Genomic DNA, 25,309 nt, shown 5'->3' with positions numbered 1-25,309 from the left:
CACTGGTCTCATTTGTGTCTATTTTTATTTCTCCAAAGAACTTTCCAGAACTTCCTGCGCTGCAGTGCAGCCATGGAGAGAAGAAGACATCGTCCTGGGCGTCAAACATCTGATCTACTGTATGTGTCAGGTGTCAGCCCATCTCTTCTGTCCGTCTCTCTCCGCTGTGTGTTCACCCGGTCGTGAGGGACGCTGGCTATCGAATCTGACGAAGTGTGTCGTGGATGCTCCCCTGACGCAAGCAAACCATTGAGTTGTAGTGTCTGGTGTCAGGGAAACGCATAGCAACGCAAATGCTGCCTATAAATACATCTCTAATTCTGGCTATTTTAAACCGCCATGTTGAAGCGAGCAGTTCAAGGCCACAACCCATCACCTATAGAGGATTAATACAGCGCTGGTCGAGTCAGGGGACTACAGCTGTACTGCTTTAATGGACTCTTGTTTTGTTGTTTTTCACACAAGTAGAACATTTTAGTTTTTCAATTCAAAACAGAAATACAAAATCTGTGTGATTTATGTTTAGTGAACTTCATGTGCAACTATTTGTCTTTCTGTACATTTTGCTTGCCCAGGCAAAATCTGCCATCATGATGCTAAAGCGTTGTAGGTGTTGCCAGGGTGTCGCTATGGTGTGTTGATATGGAGTGTTAGAGTATTGCTAAGTGTTTGCTTAGAGTATTGCTTAGAGTATTGCTTAGAGTATTGCTTAGAGTATTGCTAAGAGTATTGCTAAGCGTTTGAGTATTGCTAAAGGGCTGGGCGATATATCGAATGTCATTGTCACGCGCATTTCGTCAGTAAAGCCGGTTCCGTGATTACCACTAAATCGCCATCACCTGCTTTCAAATGGAGCGGCATTTAATAGACAGAGCCGTAGATCACTGACAAGCTACGCAATATCGCGTTCATTATCGAAGGCGATTCATCTGCGATAATGAACGCGATTTTGCGTAGCTTGTCAGTGAATTACGGCTCTGTCTAATAAATGCCGCTCCATTTGAAAGCAGGTGATGCCGATTTAGCGGTAATCAGGGAACCGGCTTTACCGACGAAATGTGCGTGACAATCACATGTGATATATCGCCAAGCCCTAATTGCTAAGCGTTTGAGTATTGCTAAGCGTTTGAGTATTGCTAAGCGTTTGCTAGGGTGTTCAGGGTAGTTGCTAAGGTGTTGCTTTACTGTTTCTAAAGTGATGAGTGGTTGTGAGAGCGTTGCTATGCAGTTGCTAGGATGTTCAGGGTAGTTGTCAAGGGGTTGCTTTACTTTTTCTAAGGTGATTTAAGTGGTTGTTATAGCGTTGCTGTGTGGTTGCTAGGGTGCTCAGGGTAGTTGCCAGGGTGTTGCTTTACTGTTTCTAAAGTGATCTGAATGGTTGTGAGAGCGTTGCTATGCAGTTGCTAGAATGTTCAGGGTAGTTGTCAAGGGGTTGCTTTACTTTTTCTAAGGTGATTTAAGTGGTTGTTATAGCGTTGTTGTGTGGTTGCTAGGGTGCTCAGGGTAGTTGCCAGGGCGTTGCTTTACTGTTTCTAAAGTGATTTTAGTTGTTGTGTGAGCGTTGCTATGCAGTTGCTAGGGTGTTCAGGATAGTTGCTAGGAGGTTGCTTTAGTGTTTCTAAAGTGATTTGAGTAGTTGTGAGAGCGTTGCTATGCTTTTGCTAGAGTGTTCAAGGTAGTTGTCAAGGGGTTGCTTTACTGTTTCTAAAGTGATTTAAGTGGTTGTTAGAGCATTGCTGTCTGGTTGCTAGGGTGCTAAAGGTAGTTGCCAGGGCATTGCTTTACTGTTTCTAAAGTGATTTGGGTTGTTGTGTGAGCATTGCTGTCCGGTTGCTAGGGTGTTCAGGATAGTTGCTAGGAGGTTGCTTTAGTGTTTCTAAAGTGATTTGAGTAGTTGTGAGAGCGTTGCTATGCTTTTGCTAGAGTGTTCAAGGTAGTTGTCAAGGGGTTGCTTTACTGTTTCTAAAGTGATTTAAGTGGTTGTTAGAGCATTGCTGTCTGGTTGCTAGGGTGCTAAAGGTAGTTGCCAGGGCATTGCTTTACTGTTTCTAAAGTGATTTGGGTTGTTGTGTGAGCATTGCTGTCCGGTTGCTAGGGTGTTCAGGATAGTTGCCAGGGTGTTGCTTTCTTGTTTCTAAAATGATTTGAACTGTAGTGAGATCATTTCTATGTGGTTGCTAGGGTGTTCAGGGTAGTTGCCAGGCGTTGCTTTCTTATTTCTAAAATGATTTGCGCAGTTGTGAGACTGTTGCTATGTGGTTGCTAGGGTGTTCAGGGTAGTTGTTAGGGCACTGCTTTGCTGTTTCTAAGGTGAATTTTAAAACAAACAGTTTGCAGAACAACAAACTTTAAATGTTAATTAGATTTGACCACACTATGACGAAAAGCCTGTATATGAGTAATAGTTATAGTGACGCAAACAGCACAACTCAGTCTGACTCAATATTGTTTGTTTTTTTTTGTTTTTTTTTTAAAGTCTGCCTTTCAGATGCACAACTACATTTGAGTGTCTGCACACATCCAAGCACACAATGCCCAAATGCAGACATGGAGCTCTACAGAACACATTGTAAAAGAAAGAAACATTTCCTTCCATTCATTATTGAACGTTTTAATCACACGAGAAAGCTCTCACAAAAAGTGCACCCAAAGCGCACTTTAACTGAGACTTCAAACAAACAACATGAGAGACTGGAGAAATAATTAAAGCCAGTCTGCTCTAAAAGAGCTGCAGACATCAAACGAATCAGAAGCGGCTCATTCTATCAGAGAGTAAAGTCATAACAGTTTGTTTTATAATTCAGCTTTTAAAATGGATAGTTCAGCATGTAATACAACTCTGTTCAATGCACAGTTTACAAATGAATAAACTACTCTAGACTGCAGAATAATTGTATATTCTGATGATTTGTGAAATCACTCCACATGAGATAAAATATTCTGTTTCACAGGAGTTTATTAAAAATAGTTCTGTCAACAGCTTACAGATATAACATTTACAAAGACATAATGAAACCTTATGACGATTACAATCATAAAATAATCTGAAACTGAATTGTTAAGACACATTCTTTTCATTCTCCCACCAAGAATAAGCACCTGAAATCAATGATTCACAATTAGTTAAAAAGTGCTCAAATACACAAAAATCACATAATACTGTCATCTTAAATGTGGTTATCAGTCTTTTTAAGTTACTTCACATACCGCTCAAGTAAGAGCATGTCATATATCTGTCCTCATAGTCTGAAGTATAAGAATATAAACAAAATAAATTCGATAAAAGAAAATAATAGCATCTGGTTTTCCAGCCCATTGTTGTTTATATATCATCATAATACTAGTGAAATAAGTACCGTACGTCCACGATAGCGACATATAAAGAAGCTGGGTGTCAGAAAGAACCTCTCAATGAAGAAAAAATCATTGTTCTTCATTTCCTCATTTTCCTCCCTTTCCTTTATGTCTCAAAGTGCGTCTTTCCATTAATCCAACCGGACAGGAAGCAGCCGTGGGTTAATACGGCACTTCCCGTCTCTGGGTTTGCGCAGCGGTTACTGGTCTTAATTTTGATGCGTTCGCCTTGGCTCGCATCCCAGATAACTGAACGGTCCTGCCTGACAGGCAAAAGAGACAGAGCAGAAAACAAAAAGAAAGAAAGCGCTTCCGAAACACTTTAAAGGTCTGCTAGCGCTGCGGTCCATCAGAAGCTGTGAGGACGTTAAAATGAACATAACCGTTTTCCCACACTGCAAAAAAATGTTTTTTGTACTTAGTATTTTTGTCTTGTTTTCCAGTACAAATATCTTCTCAAAGCAAGATACATTTACTTGAAAAGCAAAATGTCTTAAAAAGGGACTATTATGCCTTTTTTCGGGCTCTACTAGAACAGGTTTTCATGCTTGAATGTTCAAAAAACAAATGACTTTCACATCAATTCAACACTGGATTTGCACAAAAGATGAACATGACGGCACATGCTAGTGGATGAGTTGAATCAACTCCACAGCGACTACATAAATTTATCCACTAACCATTCAGAAACGTCCAGTTTCATTCTAAAAGTTGTAACTTCTTCCTGAGTCTCTCCATCAGTGTCGACTCCGGTTTGAACAATGTAAGGCTGAACACCGTTACTGACAATCCTCATTTTGGCTGCGTGAGATTCTCCAGCTTTGTTGTTGCTGAGCAACCGAAGACTGAGCTGTTAAAGCTCCGCCCTCTTCTGGAAAGGGGGCCGGGAGCAGCAACTCATTTGCATTTAAAGGGACACACACAAAAACAGTAAGAAAAGTAACTTAAGTAAAGTTCAAAGGGATTATTTTTCTGACCCCCATTGACAATTTTTTCATCTTTTAAGCATAAACTTGCTTCATTTTGATCAATTTTTCAAAAAACAAGACTTAATATCTTGAGTCATTTTGCATCTCAAGTAAATGTATCTTGATCTAAGGTATTTGTAATAAAAAACAAGACAAAAATACTGAGTAAGATTTTTTTTTTTTTTTTTTTTGCAGTGCAGCTGTGCCTCTCAACATCTGGACGCATGCAGCTGCAAGCCTGTCTCAATTAAATTCTCCGAACGCTCATTCTGAGACCCTTTTGTGAAATCCCGTCATTCGGTTTTCTCCGAGAGCACTCGGTTGGTCTGAACTGAGGCAAATCATCTGGACGTTGTCCCAAATGCGAGTCGGAATGATGCTTTGACTCATTCATTGTGAAGGTTTTGGAGTCCGTGCTTGTGTCGAATCAGGCGAAGATGCTCCTCTGATGGGCCATCAGGGCCGTCTGACTCTCTCTTCTCCTTTCTTTCTTTCTCTCCATCCGCACCTTCCAGCAGACGGCGCTCAGCGCGAGCAGCACCAGCCCGGCCGAGAAGCAGCACCAGTCCGAAGTACGATATGGTGGAGCCGTGAGAGTTGAAGCTGTACGCAACGGCGGTCACCACGATCCCTGCGATCAGGACCACCACACCGAACGGCACGGTGCAGCGATAGCAGGACAGCTCGGCTCCGCCGGTGGCCGCTGTTAACTGCACCTCGTTGACCAGAGGAATGGTGATGGCCGTTGCCGCTGGTGGCTCGTTGTTGTTGGTTTTCTCTGCCAGGATTCGCTCAGAAGCTCCGGGGATCGTCATGGTGTCTTTCACAAGCTCGGCGGGCATCGCAGGGTCAAGGGTCAGCGTGTTTTGAGGCATCAGCCGCAGTCTGAGCCGTCTCTATGCTCTATTATTCCAGGTTACTGCGTCGTCTCACCGTTTCCACACCTGTAGGCAAAGCAAGGCACGTTTATTTACAGTGTTTATGAGAAAATGGTTTTAAAACCTCTTAAGAACAAGCAATAGAGCACTGCGGAATTTTTGGAGGGTGAACCATAAATTTGCACCACTCTGGTTCCCTTTGACAAGAAACCCAACAGGATTTTTTCATTGGCTTTTGGATTATTTCAGAAATTAAGCTCTGTGACCAACAAAAGTTTATGATTCTGACACGTTTTCTTCATCATGATAATATTTTCACAAATTGAATACAACTTTTATGAATTTTAAAGCCTAAATACTATGAAGCTTGTTTCCGCCACTGAATAAAAAATAAAAAAAGGTAATTGCGACTTTTTATCTCCAGTTTTTTCTTACAATTGCGATATAAAGTCGCAATTATGTGTTATAAAGTCAGAATTACGAGATATAAACTTACAATTGTGAGTTTAAAAACAGAGATTTCACTTTACTGACTTTATATTACGCAATTCTGACTTTTTCTCAGAATTGTTTAAATCTCGCAGATCTGACTTTATAACACGCAATTGCGACTTTATATCATGCAATTCTGTTTTTGTAGCTCGCAACTTAGTTTATATCTCACAGCAACTATATATATATATATATATATATATATATATATATATATATAACATGCAACTGCGTCTTTATATCACAGAATTCTGTGAAAAGAATTCTTCAGAATTCGACTTTATAACACGCAATTGCAAATTTATATCTCACAAAAAGCGCGAAAAAAAAAAAGTCAGAATTGTGAGGAAAAAAGTCAGAATTGCAAGATGTAAAATCACAATTCTGAGAAACAAAAAGTCAGAATTGTGAGATAAAAAGTCGCAGTTAAATTGTTTTATTCCACGGCAGAAACAAGCTTCCATAAAATACAACTGCCAAAAGGAAAAAGCTAAATGTAGGCTATAAACTAACTACACCACAGTGTATTCCAGTTCCTAGGGCACTTTGGTTGGTTGCTAGGGAGTTGCTATGTGGTTGTTTGGATGATCTGTTGCTAGGGCGTTGTAAAGGTAAAGGGGTTTAAATTGCATTGCTGTAGGGTTGCTAGAATGTTCTGGGTGGTTGACATGGCATTGCTTTGCGATTGCTATGGTAGTTGCTAGGGTGTTTTGAATGTTTTTGTTGGTTGCTAATAGTGTTTGTTTGTTTATGGGATGCAGAATGAGTTACACACTAAAGTGTAATACTTAGTGATCTAAACAAAGCACTAACCCGATGTTTGAGTGATAGTAAGGGTGATGGCTGAGCGAGTAAACACATTACGAATGCAGGGCAGGTCTGTAGAGTTGTTTTGGTTTTCAAGCGGGAAGAGCCCCCCAGATCTACTTTCTGACCGCAGACGCAGGCTGACCGCCATCTGAATGACGCAAAGAGAGCTGCCACATTCCCTGGAGAGCTCACCATATGACATTACAAACCGGCCCATGAAACATGAGCACCGTATAAATTAACAGTCCTTTCTCAAGGGGCTTTTTCTTAAGAGGGTCAGCAGAACCGGCAAACGCCCGTGACACTTCTCTCTGACCATTACGCATTACAGCTGCAAAGTTGAGCCTGGATTTTAACCCTCATGTGCTGTTTAGGTTCACCTCAATACTTTTCCTTTTACAGTAGATCTTTATAATCAACATATAAACTAACAGATATTGTTACACTTTAGCTTTTACCCTAAACTGAGCATGCTCTTTTCAGAAACGTGTCTGTTATCGAGGGTAGTAATGTAGTTTCTTGATAGCAAAAACACAATACAATAAATCAAATCCAAATGTAGTGACAGACTCATTCACAGAATGTGAAATTTGCATTTGCTTATAATTTTATAGCCCAAACAAAACCAAGCTAGTATTATTTTCAAGCAGAACTGTGTTATCTTGCTCATTTATAATCAGTAGATATAGTCATAAAATGTCAGATATGATTCTTCAATGTTGTTGTATGTTTTTTTACATTTTAAAGGGTGTTAATCTTTCAAATAAGTGCATTTATGCACTAAATATGGCATATACAGTATATTTATTGCTTTATGTTTATAGTGAATTAAAATGCTTTTATTTATATGTTAAAACTTGTGTTTTGGTCACTTATAATAAAAGCGAATCTTTATATCATCATTGCAATTGCATTAAAACTTTGTTTTTGTTGTATTTGAGAAACAGACAGTAAAAGTCTTGTATTTAACTAGCTATATATCAGAAAATGCATGCATGAAGGCTGCAGAAACATTTACTAATGTCACATGCGACACCTTTAGGGAAATAATATTTTACTGTTACTCATTTAAACCATAAATCTAAACAACGTTTGGTGCATGCATGAAGGTAATCTGAGACGGGGTCAAGTCATTCACCTCGCACGTGTTTTCCATCCTGCCCTTGGAAGATCCTGTTCAGCAAACCGAAGACGTTAAAGTCCCGTTATACTCCAGACACAGTCTGCCTCTGAAGATCTCCTCCTCTTGAAGCGTGTGAGAGACTGACTGTGTGTGCAGGTCTCATTCACTAGATGTGGGTCTGAGTTCCTCCTCCTCCATGTGAACTAGCGCTGCTTCAGTCTGAACACACGGGGAGGGGCGTGAGCTGTAAACTTTGTAAACCATATCATCTGCCTGCATGATATATGCTGATGGTCATGTAATAAAGTTAATTTAGAGGAACTATATCAATTTGGCTGTGTGTTTGTGTAAAATTAATTCTGGTTAAAGCTTTAAATATAAGTAAGGTAATGCTCATGACATAGGTATAACATTGCAACATTAAAGAGGCCATTATGCCCTTTTACAAAGTCTTGATTTTGTTTTTGGGCTCTGCTAGAATATTTGACAATGTTGCAGCTCCTTTCTTCCCAGTCTGTCAGTAACGCTCTGTTTAATTCCTGTCTCTATGAAGCCCCTCCTTCAAGCACAATGTGCTCTGATTGGTCAGCTAGACCAGTGTGTTTTGATTGGTCAAGCACTTCGAGCGTGTTTGGGAAATGTCCCACCCCTTATTATCACGAGTTTCAACAAAGTACTAACGCAAATCGACCATTATTTTTCATGAAAAAAACCCCTCAAGACTACAATGGAGGTGTTTCTTAGGAGTTTAATAACAGTATGCACTGATATAGAGAATAAAGGCCCGTTCACACCAAGAACGATAACTATTAAGGCAGGAACACACCAAGCTGACGGTCGGCCGTCGGGCAGTTGTTGTTCGTCGTCCGACTAAGTTTTCTCAGTGTGACGGCTGAAGTTGGTCCTCGTTGGCTTTTTTTCGGCTGATTCGACATGTTGAATTGGCGTCGGAGCTCGTCGGTCAGTCGGGCCATCTGATCATTCTGATTGGCTCTTCAGATACTGCCACCTGCTGGTACGGAAAAGGCATTTGATCTTATGCAGGTGCAGAACGGACGTGCTACTTGGCCGTCGGCTGTCGAGCGTCGGTTTGGTGCGTCAGGGCAACTTTGGACACAGACGCTGCCGACGTGAGCCAACCCCGCAGTCTGCTTTCGTCGCCACTAGTTCGTCGGCATCGGCGTCGGCTTGGTGTGTTCCTGTCTTTAAGATAACGATAAAGATATAGTTCTAAAATTGTTCTAAATATAAAAGAATAGCAGCACTGTCCACACCACAGCTATAACGATAATGATAGCCTATAGAGAAGCGATATCTTTGGGATCACTTTCAGAATATTTTTTTTTCATATTTTCAGAATTAGGGCTGTCAAAAAAAAATTCGAATTTCGAATATTCGTCAAATGTAAAAAAAAAAGAAAAAGAAAAAAGGCACATTCGAATGTAAAACCCGTGCATTCAAATTTTTGCAGTGTCAAGAGGAGCGCAAGCCATGATGACGTAACTGACGCAGCTTGTTTATGTTATCCAGTACAGCGCGGTGCAGGGTGCATTAATGTGATAAATATAATGGAGGAGTCAAAAAGTGAGCGCGCTGATGTTGACACAAGAAAAAAAGACTGCGCTGTCTGCTATGGCCAACCAGTTCCACTTCCTTTGAAGTTCCAGTGAAAAAGACTAGGCGTTGTTTTTATTCGACTATATTGACTTTATCAGCTAAATTCACTGTAAAAAGCTGTCTACGCTAAACACGACAAAGCGTGAAACATAGCATGCTGAGGACATCTGCTGGTTGAAGCCGTGTAAATGCAACAAGAACAGCAAAAACATGTTGTGCACACTTTGAAACCGCAGCTCGTGAGCTTAGAATAAACAGATCCTTATCGTTCTTTGGTGTGGACGCAAATATCTTTATAGTTACTGTTCTTGGTGTGAACGGCATTAACTCCTTTTGGAGGGACTTGGGCTGCGTTTAACTCCACTTTGAGACAGTGATGGGAGTAACGCATTACAAGTAACTTGAGATATGTAATCAGATTACTTTTTTGTTTAGATTACTGTACAGGTGTAAATATGCATTTCCTTCAGCCTGAGGCTTATTTATTACACTTTTGGTGTGCGAAAGGGCCGTTACATTTGCCAAAAATATAATTTTTTTGTTGTTATAAAATCAAACAAACAGCCCAGTCAAGATGAGAAAAAGTAACGGGAGTAACGCAATATTCTAATGCATTACTTTTTAAAGTAACTTTTCTCAACTTGTGAAAAACTCGCTAAGCACTTCCCCTTGGGCGAATCCCCTCCGCCATTTTGAAGTGCATTCAACTTTGTCAAGTGGAGGCAAATTTATTTGGACAGACCCTCGACCACTCGATTTTGACAGCCCAGACCAAATGAGAAAAAGTAACCCAAAAGTAACGTAACGCATTAACTTCTATAAAAAAAACTAAGTAACACAATTAGTTACTTTTTTAGGGAGTAACGCAATATTGTAATGCATTACTTTTAAAACTAACTTTCCCCAGCACTGTGTGTATTTAGTTCTGGTTATATTTGTTGCAAAATCTTACACTTTTACAATAAGTATCCTAATAAATGCACACAGAGCACATACAATATTTATTTCAGTCTTTGTATCTGACGTGACAATAAAACCCTACACAACCTCTGTGAGTGGATATACATTTGAATATGTGTGAATGTGAATTTGAACGGTTTCGTAATTTGAATTGGCTCTGTCTTCTGCTCTTAAAAGCATGCATGTGCGACTCAAGCATCCAATGTGTTTTTCTGCTTCTTTTTTCTTGTAATGTGATACAGGGTGTTGTCTACAGTCTTCCTTCCCGGAGGAAATCTTTCCTCAAATGCAGCACGGGGTGACGGACATCGCTCGGATCTCCCTGACTGACAGCAAAGAGCACTGAGAGTTTGGTCATTTGGATCCAGTTTTGCAACTTGCTTGAGTTCATTCAGTGCAATTCTCACCAAACCGTTCTTGGATGAACAGATTTTATACAAACACTCATAAACATAAAGGGGCTTTAGTTGTAAAGCTTTTTTTTGAGACATGTTTCATTATAGGTTCTTTCCAATCAGCTTAGCCTAGATCTAACCCTTTATTTTATTACACTTTCACAACTATTATGACACACACCGCCCATTTCTGATTTATTGATGGGCCTGTTATGAATCTGGTGGAGTATAAATATTTGAGCTGGTTAGTCTTGTAACAGGCTGTATAGGTATAGAGTATCATCTGGTAACAAAAGTTACGGCATTGGGTTACTAAATGTCTCCTGTCCACATGTCAGGCTCCTGAATACCCGGTTGGAGTTTATTTTGAGATAATGAATGGCTGACTGCCATTTTTACTTTATATATATTTATTTATTATATAAAAAGAAGAAAAGCCCACAGTGAACACGTATATATTACATGATAAAACATTCCATATACACAACATTTAAGCGTGTACCGAATTGGGTGAGCACGTGGCGCGCGATCAGCTGCGCTTTGACGTCAGCTTCCGCGTTCACATGACTCCTGACTCGCGCGGATACAGGAACATGGCTCTGCTGTTCACTGATGAAGAGTTCGAGCAGGCGTGGACCGAGCTGGACGAGCCGCAGCTCGACGGCGGGTGGGAGTTCTTCACCGAGACCATGGACGTCAAAATATACAGACTTTATAACAAGGTGAATATATGATGAATGACACAACGCGCACGCGCCCTGCGCACAATCAAAACAATGCAATGCGAACAGTATGCAACATCATACATATCAGAAAATAGTTTACCACAATGCAATAGTTAAGTTTGAGTATTGAGTACAACTATACACTGCCCAAAGCAAATATGCTAGTGTATAATACTGTAATATGACAAAACATATTACTGTAAAAGCACCAGAGCCACTGCATTACGCTAACAAATAACAGGAGACCGGGGCTAGTTGTCACATAATTAATAACAAAATAGGATAATACTGGATTTATAATGTATTATAAAATTATTCTAATTGAAATACTAGTTCGATTAAATCAACATAGACAACAACTGTTAGAGAAAACAAGCATGTCTTTGTTTGAACTTGATTAGAAAAATAATTAAAATGCATGGATTGTATTTCATTTCGACTATTTTGTTTCCTATTTTCTCCTTGTGCTTTTTAATGTTTCATGAATTACTTTAGATTTTGCAATTATTTTCTTACATGTTTAATAGGTTGCTTAATTGCAGGTTCTAATTGTGACAACTTGCCCCATATTAGACTTTAAAGGGAGATATCATGAAAATCTGACTTTTTCCATGTTTAATCAATGTGTTATATCTTTGCCATTTTTCATGCTCAAACCTACTAAATCATTTGGCTCATTTTATTCTGTTTCATCAAGCGTGCGCTCACGATACCGTTTTTTTTTTGCGCTGCACTTTTCTGTGCGGGGGGGCACGCCCCCGCGAAATCATTGGAGGGGAACGTAATCAGCGACAGGTGAAATAATTCTTTGACATGGTTAAAAATAATGAATGGTTTGTTTTTGTTGGTTTGTTTAGCTATGTTGTCAACCCAGAAAACCTGTTGTGCTCTGTCTCATGAAAAAGGACAACTTAATAACTTTGTTTTGGCAAGCCTTTCTCTGCAAGCATGTGAAAAAACGAACTGCTCAGATTTCACTCCCCTTGAGACGTAGGAAGGGGATCTTATTATAATATTACCCCTTAATCTGCACGTTTCCATGGCGCTGCCATTTTGTTTTCGCAAGCAACAATGGTGTACCGACCTTTTCCATGTTTAAGTGTTATAATCGGGTCCCCGGTGCATCTACCAACCCAGAAAGCATGAAAAAGGACAACTTAATAACTTTGTTTTGGCATTTCTCTGGCAAAAGTTGATTTCACTCCCCTTGAGCAAAGCATTATAATATTACCCCTTAATCTGGGGCGCTGCCATTTTGTTTTCACAAGCAACAATGGTGTACCGCTTCTAAAGCCATCATGGCAAAAGTTGGAGCAAAGCATGGGAACTGTTCTGTTGTTGGCTGCACAGACCAGCGCTAAACACTGTTTAGATTCTCGTTAGCTTGGATAGCCTGCGAGTTCACCTTGGCAAGCTCGATTGCTAAAAAAGGAGCGTTTCTGTCCGAGCGATATTTTGGAAAAATATTAGACCATTCACAGCATTTGATAGCAATCATAAACGTTAGCCTGGTGTGTATGGCTCTGTTTGACAAACAGGTACGCTATGTATAGTGGGCGTCCATACTGGTTTTGCACAAAAGATGAACATGACGGCACACGCTAGTCGATGAGTTGAATCAACTCCACAGCAACTACATAAATTTATCCACTAATTGTTCAGAAACGTCCAGTTTCATTCTAAAAGTTGTAACTTCTTCCTGAGTCTCTCCATCAGTGTCGACTCCGGTTTGAACAATGTAAGGCTGAACACCGTTACTGACAATCCTCATTTTGGCTGTGTGAGATTCTCCAGCTTTGTTGTTCAAGCTGTTAAAGCTCCGCCCTCTTCTGGAAAGTGGGCCGGGAGCAGCAGCTCATTTGCATTTAAAGGGACACACACAAAAACGGTGTGTTTTTACTCACACCCAAATAGGGGCAATTTTGACAGATAATTAATGATCTGTGGGGTATTTTGAGCTGAGACTTCACAGACACATTCTGGGGACACCAGAGACTTATATTACATCTTGTGAAAAGGGACATTATAGGTCCGCTTGTGTCTGTCTATACACAGAAATTGGCTGTTAAAAATAAGACAACCCTGACAAATATTTGTTGGAGTTGAAAGTGTGACTATATAAGAGTAAATACGATCATATAAAACACAAATGGAATAGGTCAATAAAGTCATTTCCAACTTAACATTTCTGTTATAAAATATTTAACATAATATGTATTGTAAACTCATTTTCATAGTATTTAAAAGTTCTATAACATTATTTGGCTCAGTCTGCTTGAAATGACCAAACTCGCCCATTAAAAAAGATCCAGATGTTTCAGTGATTCATAACATACAAGCAAAAGCAACCATGACTGATGCATTCAAGAGAATCCTGCATCCTTCATGCACTGGGATCAGTTTACCATCTAGTGCATGTGTATCATCACATGAATCAGCCATATATCATGATGCTTGATCAGTATTACAGGCTCTGGCTGTGATGTGGTATGTGTTTGTGATGCATTTGTCTTTTATGTCGTGTTCAACAGGAAACCGGTTTGTACGAGTACAAAGTGTTCGGTTCTCTGCCCAGCTGCTCTCCAGATCTCTGCGCAGATGTTTACATGGATCTCAACTACAGGAGACAGTGGGACTCCTATGTCAAAGGTAAACTATGCATGGGACTTCAGAAGTCACAATCAAACATCTTCATTAAAACCATTATTTCATAGAAATTCACCCTTCAGCCTTAGAATCTAGATAATTTGACTCCCAGTATTAGTCGTAGGGCAGGTTTAGACAGATTCCTACAGTCATGAATCATCATTGAAGAGATTATATGTGATACACCCATTTCTGTAGCAGAACAACTCAAACAAGCTTTTGCTGTGGGTAAAAAACTATTTACTTGCATTAGTCAAGCCACGTCAGCTTTATTCATATAGTGCTTTACAGTAATAAACAGGAATATTACAGAATCACTGATGCAACTTCAACAAATATGACACAAATTCTGCTGTAAAGCAGCTGTAAAAACAGTTCAATGTTAAATCTTTCAGTTCAATAACAGTGTCAATTATGAAACTAATTCGATTCAGCTATAAAGTAGCTCTTAAGAAGACAATAATGTCATTATTCATCTCAAGTTTTGTTCTCATCTGATAATGTCAGTCGAATCGATGATATTACCGAATATTAAAGGGGTCATAAATTGAGAAATCAACTTTTCCCTGAGCTTCTGATATATAAGAGGTCATTGTACTATAAGAAAATCCTGTAAGTTTCAGAACTGAAAGCTCCCTTGTTAGTTCAATAAAAGCTTTGAATGTGCCTATCTATAGTTGAATCCCCGCCTCCACAGGAGAAATCAACGCCTACTTCATCATTGCAATTTTAACCACGCCCACTGGCGTGTTAGTGAGATGAGAGAAGAGCGATACGGGACAAAAATAACATTATCTTTCAAAGGATCCTAATGCTAGGAATATGGTTATTTTCAACAATGTGAATGTCTCAGTTGAGCTTTATTTATTTGTAGTATGAAAATAATAGTAAATGAATAGTAAATGTAGTAAATGATTTAAACAGTAATTAAATTATATATAGAAAGCGATCAAAGAACGCTCCCTTTACAATCGCCGGAACTGTCAATCAAACAGCATGAGTTTATCAGTGACTGAGTTCTGGATACGCGGCAAAACCCGTTTTATTCAAAAGATCTCTTAGTTATATCGCGTTTGCACTGCTAGTTACGATGAAAGCATTCGTTAGTCTGCAGAAATTGAGTAGCAATGACGAGATCACTGCTTTCATGCACTCAACAACATGTCTGTGATCGACTACAGTGTTCATCACTGCAACCTTTCATGCCATGATCTCAATATAATGCTACAATAAACACGACTCATGATTAGTAAAACTTGAGAGCTGTAATAGTAAAAATGTGCTAAATGTTTTCAAGAGCATAATACTTGTCTAATTTCAAATGGAAAGACGTTAGCCAATCACAGCAGTGGGCGTTTACACTGAAGTCTCACAGCAGACACGCCCCTTAAAACAGAGCGTTCAAATAAGAGGGCTAAAAATCAGGGTAGGAAAAATGCCTTTTATTTCTAAATTATGACAATTTTGGATGTAAAAAGCATACTAACATTATAAGTGCACCCCAGGAAACATTATAAAACAATAAAACAACAGTTCATGACCCCTTTAAGTGTCTTAAAGTTATGTTAACTTACTCTTGTGGAGCTCAAATAAACTTGTTGCCCACTTGAAATGCATCATATGGCTTGTTTTTTTTTTTTTTTTACATTTTTCTACTGTTTTTCCACATTCTGAAGTTCCTCCTCTTGATGGTGGTCAGATCCGTTCAGATACGCAGGGAACTGGACTGGTACGTCATGTAAATTTAGCGTCCCAGTAGACTGACCCAGTGTTTATTCTGTCATTGTCATGTGTGTAGAACATGCTGTGTTGTTTGGTAGTGATGTGCTTTGTACAGTAGAGCCGCACAGGCTCTATATATATATATATATATCTCGACTTTCTCGGTGGACTGATCCAGAATCAGATCCTTTAGTCTATATAAGCTCAACCATAAGCATGTGAAAGGCAGAAACTGACCCTGGATCAGATTTCTGTACATTGAGCAGGTTTGTACTTTGAATCTCATTGCTTTAAACATCATAAAAACCTGTTTACTATTTAATCAAAAGTGTTAATAATTAAAAATGAGATGGCAGAGCACCAGTTACAGAGCTCAGGATATGATGTCACATTTAAAGTGGCCTACATACAGTTTATAGCACTTTAGCATGTAGCGTTCCACTGAAATCTAGTTTAAAGTTAAAACAGTCATAATTTAGTAGTTATGACCAATTTCTTCATCTCTAAATGCATAAAAACTGCAAACTATTTTCAGTTTTGTTTTCTAACAAATCGATATCAAAATAACATATTACTTGAATGTTTTCAAACAAAGTATATCCAGTTTGATTGCATAAACTTTCATATTTATGTAAAAGATTATCAGTTACTCATGCTGCAATGGTTAATAGGGGGCAACAGAGTAAAATGTGGACTTTTTCCACTTTTTCTGTAGTTCATTTGATGTAGTTTATTTGTCACTTTTTTGTGTCTATGTCTGCTTTCTACAAAAATTCAATAAATAAGAAGTTAATATTGTCTGTTTTGCTCAATTTTACCAATGAAAATATAAAGAAAAGGCAGAAAAGGGAGTTTGCCTCCCAACAACATTTAATTTCTGAATCCGCTCTTTGAATAATCGAGTAAATGATTGAATGAATGACTTAATCGTTAAGACATTTACCGCCACCTACTGGCAGTTTTAGTTTCTTATTTAAAGTATAATTTAATTAAAAAATAATTTCATATTTCCATATTTAAACAAAAAAATTAAACGGTGTAGTTCATCCAAAAAATGAAAATTTAGCCATTATTTATTCAACCTCATGGTCCACAAGTTTATGTGTAATAAATTTTATGTTAATCAAATAAAATATTTCTTTTTGTGATGTGAATATGATGCTTTACACAATAATGATCTCAAATGATCTTTTAGGGGTAATTTCTCAGCCAAATTTGATGTGCAACTAATTTGCGATTAATTAATCGCCACATCATGTAATTAATTACATAAAAAATTGTAATCACTAGACAGCCCAAAAAAAAAAAAAAAACTCTAAAAAATCTTTACAAATAATAAAAAATATACCAATAATATTCATAATATTTTAGTCTTGACACATCAAAGTTTGATTCCCATACTAAAATATGTTCAAAAATTACTCGCAAGCATTACAATTAAACTTGCTGTTTTTGATACTGTACCTTTAAGACTTCTGGATGTAAGTGATGTCCACGTGCTGTAGTTCACATGGTCATTTATCATTTGTTTTACAGAGTTGTTAATATGTAAAAGTGGGGTGGTGTGGTAATGAGCTTGTGATTGTGACGGCATAACCTTGATGCTTTCTGAACGAGTTGTTTTTGCAGTAGAGTTGTCAAAAGTACCAACTTCGATACAAAGTATAAACTGAAATTTAAAAAATGTGATGCTTTGAGCACTGCTGAGCAAATTCGTAAACACTTCTGATTGGTCGTTGTGTTCACAAGCTCAACAGATACGTCTGTGATTGGCTACAATGATCAATGCACGGGAGCATTTGAAAGCAGACGGAAGTGTTTGAATTAGAAAGCGGCAGCAGACCGATCCTGTGTGTATCTGTGTAAGTGCTCAATGTCTATTTACAGCATGTTTTTGAAGCGTTGATCATTGTAGCCAATCACAGACATATCTGATGAGCGCGTCAACGCAACGGCCAATCAAAAGTGTTTATGAATCAGCTCAACACCGCTCAAAGCGTCACATTGTTAAAATTTCAGTACTGACATCTGTACTTTTGACAACACTGCTTTGCAGTTTATATTTGTTAAGTGGACTAGGGAAAGACTTTTGTGTTGATATATTATGAGTATTGCATTTTGAAAATGCTCAGGAAATGGTCTTCAATGAAATGACCATTTAAACAACATTAACGTTGATAATCATCAATACGGAGCTTGTTCTGGTCAACAAACATGTAAATGTTTTGTTCTCTCTGGATCTGGGAACTATTAAACCATCTTTAAAAATCACTTTGTGCTCGAGTTTGGGACATGAAAGCTGTTTTTGCTGTCCAAAAGATATCACCAGCGATTACAATCTCTTTCATAATGCATTATTATTTGGAAACATCTTTTTTTCTTATCCTTGACCTCTTTTGTTGTTGCATGACTGTGAATTTGATAAAAAAACTATAAATTTAATGAAACTAGCTTTTGAAGCAATTTTGAAGTATGACATGGCAGGGTGGTGTATTTCCCGCAAACACAAACAGACCGTGAATAGCTGTGTGTGAGTGTACACGAGGGTGGAGTGCCGTTTTATTGGAAACACATCTCTGGCTCCAGACGTACGCATGTGTTTGAGCTGATCTTTCATGAAGAGCCTCATGCATCTGACAGCGTTTGTGCTTACGTCCTGATGTGTGTCCCCTTGAGTGCTTTTCCTGTGGCATAACTCTGGAGAAATCCCACCCAAACGCTAGTTTATACACAGAACGGCACAAACTGACCTCCAGATCTTGATTGCATAACAGGCATTTACAGTTATTATTTCACACTGCACAGTCATCATTGCGTTTTCTTCGAAATAAATGTTTGTCAGACTACGGGACTTGTTTTGTTCTGAACATCATGTCTTTGTTCAGTCACTTTTCTCTGTAGTTTTGTCTGCAACATGTATAATTACATTGAACGCACATCTCTGCGTTGTGTAATTGAATGTTGTGTCGGACCACCAGAGCAGTGAAATGTGGTTTACGTTAAATCAGTCAACCATTGCTTGTGATTACAATCACACATAAACGCGTTTGCCTCCACCCTTGTTCGCTGAATGCATCATCTGTTTAGCGCTAGATACACCCGTGTGGCCTGTTCAGACCTCGAACAAACACGCCTGTGAGTCTTTTTCAGCTGTTATTTGATTTATTTGATTTGATTTATTATTTTGTTATAGTTTTTGTTAGTATTTTGAACTGTTTATTTTATATTTTCAGTTTTTATTTTAACGTTTTTTTTTTTGTTGTTGTTGTTGTTGTTTTTAAAGTTTTATAAGTTTTTTTTTTTTTATATGTTTTTATTTATTTTGTCTTAGTTTTAGTTATTTAGTACATCTAAATGAAAATTAGAAATGTTTCCATGGCATCCAGCTGAAAAAAAAGAAAAAAAAAAAAAGATTTAGTTAAAGTTTATTGTATGGAAGAGGACTAGGGCCAAGCAATAATAATAATAATAATAAAAAAAAAATCTCGAAATTAAAGTTGTTAAATTTTGAGAAAAAACTTGTTAAATTTCAAGAAAAAAGTCGAAATAATATGTTGAGAATAAACTCGTTAAATTACGAGAAAAAACTTGTTAAATTTCGAGAAAAAGGTCGAGATAAAATGTTGAGAATAAACTCGTTAAATTACGAGAAAAAAGTCGAAATAAAATGTTGAGAAAAAACTGGTTAAATTACGAGAAAAAACTGGTTAAATTACGAGAACAAATTTGTTAAATTACGAGAACAGATTCGTTAAATTACGAGAAAGTCGTTAAATTACGAGAACAAATTCGTTAAATTACGAGAACAGATTCGTTAAATTACGAGAAAGTCGTTAAATTACGAGAACAAATTCGTTAAATTACGAGAACAGATTCGTTAAATTATGAGAAAAAAGTCGTTAAATTATGAGAACAAATTCGTTAAATTACAAGAACAAATTAGTTAAATTGTGAGAAAAAAGTCGTTAAATTATGAGAACAAATTCGTTAAATTACAAATTTGTTCTCATAATTTAACGATTTTTTTCTCGTAATTTAATGACTTTTCTCAATATTTTATCTCGACTTTTTTTTTCTCGAAATTTAACGACTTTTTTCTCAACATTTTATCTCGACTTTTTTCTCGTAATTTAACAAGTTTATTCTCAACGTTTTATCTCGACTTTTTTCTTGAAATTTAACAAGTTTTTTCTCGTAATTTAATGAGTTTATTCTCAACATTTTATTTCGACTTTTTTCTCGAAATTTAACAAGTTTTTTCCCGAAATTTAACAACTTTAATCTCAAGATGTTTTTTTTTTTTTATTATTGCTTGGCCCTAATCCTCTTCCGTATTATTGTATTTCTAGTATCAAGTAATTTTATTTTTTATGGTTTCAGTTTTAATTTTAGTTAACTGTAATGATCCTGCTGCTCAAAGTTCTGCTCAATTATATCTAGTTACTAATTTCTTTGAAAGATTTGATGCCAATCTGGCAAATCCAGTGACTAGTTCTTCCTCATTGTATAAATAATTTGAGTGTGTATAATCCAATCAGAATTTAGAGTCCGTTTTATAATATTAATCAGTTTTGAAATGAAGTGTTTCAGAATGTGAAGCTGTTTTTGCATCAATGCAATGTTTAAATTCAAACCCTGAAATGTTTGTCCTCCCTGATTGCTTCCAGACTTCTGGGAAGGTTTAGATGTTAGATGTTGGATTTGAGATCCAGTGTTCAGTAAAGGTTCAGGTCTGGTTTTGGTGCAGGTCAGCCAAGTTTTTCCTCTACAGACAACATGGATGTCACTTTGTGTCATACTGGAACTGAAAACCATCCTCTCGAACTATTGCCACAAAATTGAAGCACACTGTGTCTCTAAAATGGCATTTAATAGTGTTGCTTTAAGATTAGCTTAAGTGTATCTTTAATTTGTGAATTTTATCCAAATGAGGCTATGTTATATAGGTTATTTAAAGGGATAGAAATGAAAATTATCCCATGATATACTCACCCTCAAGCCATTCTAGGTGTATATGACTATCTTCTTTCAGACGAACACAATCGGAGACATATTTAAAAATATCTTTGCTCTTCCAAGCTTTATAATTCCAAGCTTAGACACCTCTTGCCATTCAAACAAATAGAGCTGTGCAACAAACTCAAGCTCCTCTTCTCTTATATTGAAATCCTCTGACATTTCTCTTAAAAATTTCTCATTTTAGACCTTTAATTCATGACCGGTGTTTTGTTTTGCTCTCTCCTCTGCTCTTCCGCGTTCATCATTACGACATTCATAGTTATTATAGTTTATAAAGTTTTAAATATAAATTTTTACACAAAAACCCATTGCTTCACTTCAGAAGGCCTTTATTAACCCCCTGGAGCTGTATGGATTATATTTATGATGGATGGATGCTTTTTTTTTTTTTTTTTTTTTGGCTTTAAAATCTGCCCCCCCCCTTCACTTCCATTATAAAGCTTGGAAGAGCCAGGATATTTTTTAAATATATCACCGATTGTGTTCGTCTGAAAGAAGATAATCATATACACCTGGGATGGCTTGAGGGTGAATAAACACTGTATATTAGTAGTTTAATGTAGTCACTGTCCTGCAAAGTTTAGCTCCAACAAACCTGCCAGGAAGTTTCTTGGCTGTGTCCCCTATACCCTCATTCACTTTTCCCTACATTACTCCACTAATATAGTTAAAGGAGTGACTGAAAACGAGAGAGTGAATTCAGACACTGAGTGAGTTTGAAGGGCTGCCGCTTTTACATAGTTTGTGTTTTTGCTGTTAAATAATTATCTGAAACTTGGCAAACTGGCAGCTCCAGTAGGAATAAAAAAGATTTATCTTGAACTCTGTCATGGAAACTGTGTATAAACCTTAATTAAACAATTTTAATAATCAATTAAAAAGGAATTTATACTTGTATGATATTACGCTGTACCCACATTGGACCAGCGGTTTGGAAAATTAGATGATTCAGCTGTGGGCGCCATCTTCTTGTCAGACACAGGAATTAATTCGGCACATGACTCTCACAGTGCATTATGGGTATTCTCTAGCCATTGAGTGTACATCGGTTGTACACTCGTTATTGTGGTGCATTGTGGGATTGAATGAGTGCACTCAGTAACACCCACTATGGCTTTGGACACCACTACAAATGGCTGTCTTCTCAAATAGTGCGTTATTTAAAGGTATAGGGGGCGATTTCAGACACAGCCCTAGTATGCCTAACAAGAACTTGATTACCTGGTTCAGGTGTGTTTAATTAGGTTTGTAGTTAAACTATACAGGACAGTGGCCCTCCAGGAAATGAGTTTGAGACCACTGCTGTAGAAGTATTGCTCGTTATTAGGTCATGTTAACTAATGTAGTCATCTAATGTTAACGTCAACATGAAACCTTACTGTAAAGTGTATAAGTGAACTGACTGTGTGTGTGTGTGTCGTCCTCAGAGCTGCACGAGAAAGACTACAGCGGGCAGAAAGCCATATACTGGGAGGTGAAATATCCATTAACTCTGTCCAACAGGGATGTATCCTACAGACGCACTTCACGCTCGGAAAAATACAGCGTGTGTGTGGGAATAGACAGATTTGTGTAAATGCTGGCCAGGGTTTCTTAATTTATAATAATATTTGCTTCAAATAAATCTGCATTTCTCTCTCCGTGAGCCCTTAACCCTCTTCAGTATGTTTACGTGAGGGAGCGACGGGATCTGGACGTGGGAGGACGGAAGATCTGGGTGGTTTTAGCCAAGAGCTCGCCCGTGTCTCAGTGTCCAGAGAAGAGAAGCGTGATCCGGGTCAAGGATTACAAACAGAGTCTGGCTATTGAGAGCGATGGCTCCGGCGGTACCAAAGGTACACACACACACACACACACACACACACACACACGCACACACACACGTATACTGTAGGACACAGATCGAGAGGCTCCTCTAACTGTGTTTGTTTGAATCATATTCCAGTGTTTATGAACTACTTTGATAATCCCGGAGGAATGATACCGACGTGGCTGGTGAACTGGGCCGCTAAGGTGAGCCGGCTGTAGATTCATTCATGTAATGTGTGTTTATTCATGTAATGGTGTTGACGAATGTGTTTTCGCCTCAGACGGGCGTCCCTGCCTTTCTCACCGACATGAAGAAGGCCTGCAGTAACTACGCAAACTACTGCAAGAACAACAAGTGATGCATGTATGACGTCCTCTCTTTATCTCCCGCCATCTCTTTGGTTCTGTTTCACGTCAGAAGGGCATTCTGGGTGGAGGGGATTGTGGGTAGAGTTACTTTATATGGTTATTGGAGACGCTGCAGTTGGAGTCCAATGAATTCAGGTTCCTGTTGAACTTTAGCTGGAAATTAGGGCTAATTTGAGTTTATAAAATTGGTTTTGAATGTAATATAGATCAATCATAATGTAATTTGTGAATATAAGTATAAACATTTGTTAAATGTTATATATCCAAAGTCAATCAATAAGCCTTCCTGAAATCAAAACGCTGTTAGGTTTTATACAGCAACCCTATAAAATGTATTTGACAAACTGAAATGTGTAAATAAGAAAACAAAGTATAATATCAAGAGTCATTTAATTTAAAGAAATATATTTGGCAAAGACATTTGTTAGGTTTGAATCATAAAGCCAATAACATTATTATCATTATTAAAGGCTCATTCACACCAATTACGATAAAGATAATGATAAAGATGATCACAGGAATAAATTATGTTTTAAGAGATATTAACATAGAAAACAGCCATTTTAAATGGTAATAATATTTCACAATATTACTGATTTTACTGTATTTTTGATTAAACAAATGCAGCCTTGGTGAGCAGAAGAGACTTCTTTTGACCAGTAGACTCAAGTGTCCAAATAAGCATGAGATCTGTATAGTTATATAATGGTTATGTTATAGTTTTGTTCCCCAACAACTGAATACAATCAAGCACTTAAATATTACAAGAAAAGTTTGCATGTACTGGTGCTGAACTAGTCCCGAGTGCCTTCCCATGAGCCTCTGCACACTGGGCGTGATGGATTGTAGTAATGCAGCGCCCTCTGCTGTTTGAAGGATGGGGACACAGTTGAGACTTTATTTTATTTGAATGGTTGATGCGTTTTTTTAATGGTCAGAATTTATGGTCTGTATATTGGGAAAATGAATGGCATTTGAATGTATATTTCAGATACTTTCAATCAGGAATTTCCATAAATCACATTAATGACAATTACTATACAGAGCTGAAAATATGAGCATTTGCACTGAAAATATTATGACTAAATTCATAATACTGCTGTTTATGTTAATGCTGAGCACAGTAAATTTATGGGAAAAAATAACACTTTATTGATCACAACAGCAATTTAAAGCAGCAATACAGTCCGTTAATGTCTGCTGGTGTTTACAGTCATGGGTTGTTATCCATTTGGAAATCGAGATTATTCATAGGAAAGTTATTAAGGAGTTTTAGTGACATTCCACTTGACTTTTTTCCTTTTGACAATCCCTGATTTCATTGTGGTTTGGTGTGTTGTTTTCCTCTGGATCTCTTGTTTTTTGACATCTACCTCTTACACTCACAGTACTGCAATTAAAATAAAATCATCTGTACATTCTGCCTCAACCTGTTCATTACTGCCAAATTTCATTTCATTAAAACTGGTGCTTTACCTTTCATTGTTGCTGAATTGTATTATTTGTGTCCGAGTGGAATTGTGCATTAAAAAAATGAAAATTATGTCATTAATGACTCACCCTCATGTCGTTCCAAACCCGTAAGACCTCCGTTCATCTTTGGAAATGTAATGGAATCAATTCAATGGAATCAATTCAATGGAAAGGATTCCAGAAGAGAAGACAATCAAGTCAAGTCAAGTCACCTTCATTTATATAGCGCTTTTTACAATGCAGATTGTGTCAAAGCAGCTTTACATTGATAATTGGTATATAATTTTTCCTTTTAAAGAATAGTGTCAATGCAGGCAGATCAAAAGCACTGTTGAATAAATGTCAAGGATACAATGCTGATTAAAGTTGTAGTTTTTGTTATTTTTGGACCAAAATGTATTTTCGATGCTTCAAAAACTTCTAACTAACCCACTGATGTCACATGGACTACTTTGATGATGTTTTTATTACCTTTCTGGACATGGACAGTGCACCGTACCTACACTTTCAATGGAGGGACAGAAAGCTCTCGAACTAAATATAAAATATCTTAAACTGTGTTCTGAAGATGAACGAAGGTCTTACGGGTTTGGAACGACATGAGGGTGAGTCATTAATGACAGAATTTTCATTTTTGCATGAACTAACCCTTTAATATTGAGCTTAAAATGGCTCTAATATAACATGATCATGGATTTGAGTCCAAAAATGAATACTTGTACAGTATTATTACTACAGAATTAAAATTTCTTGATAATTTACTCACCCCCATGTCATCCAAGATGTTTATGTCTTTCTTTCTTCAGTCAAAAAGAAATTATGGTTTTTGAGGAAAACATTCCAGGATTTTTCTCCATATAGTGGACTTCAGTGGGGTTCAACGGGTTGAAGGTCCAAATGTCAGTTTCAGTGCAGCTTCAAAGAGCTCTACATGATCCCAGATGTGGAA

General features: G+C 37.6%; 2 protein-coding genes across 2 annotated transcripts; one reads left to right on the top strand and one right to left on the bottom strand.

Annotated features, from left to right (window-relative positions):
* Window positions 1-4,212: 4,212 nt before the first annotated feature.
* Window positions 4,213-7,815, bottom strand: tmem100a (transmembrane protein 100a). Its single transcript, XM_048200785.1, is given in 3 exon segments — window positions 4,213-4,875; window positions 4,877-5,266; window positions 7,641-7,815. Coding segments are annotated over 2 exon segments (447 nt in total). The 5' UTR covers window positions 5,198-5,266; window positions 7,641-7,815; the 3' UTR covers window positions 4,213-4,749.
* Window positions 7,816-11,134: 3,319 nt separating this feature from the next.
* On the top strand, window positions 11,135-24,367 carry LOC125274389 (phosphatidylcholine transfer protein). Its single transcript, XM_048200772.1, has 6 exons — window positions 11,135-11,319; window positions 13,854-13,971; window positions 22,137-22,216; window positions 22,373-22,544; window positions 22,655-22,722; window positions 22,800-24,367. Exons 1-6 carry the CDS (start codon window positions 11,161-11,163, stop codon window positions 22,875-22,877), a joined length of 675 nt encoding a protein of 224 aa, XP_048056729.1. The 5' UTR covers window positions 11,135-11,160; the 3' UTR covers window positions 22,878-24,367.
* Window positions 24,368-25,309: the final 942 nt, after the last annotated feature.

Source organism: Megalobrama amblycephala, linkage group LG1, assembly GCF_018812025.1.
Source record: "Megalobrama amblycephala isolate DHTTF-2021 linkage group LG1, ASM1881202v1, whole genome shotgun sequence".
NCBI lineage: Eukaryota > Metazoa > Chordata > Actinopteri > Cypriniformes > Xenocyprididae > Megalobrama > Megalobrama amblycephala.
The sequence above is the reverse complement of the archived record's forward strand: the minus strand, read 5'-3'. Positions and strand labels throughout refer to the sequence as shown.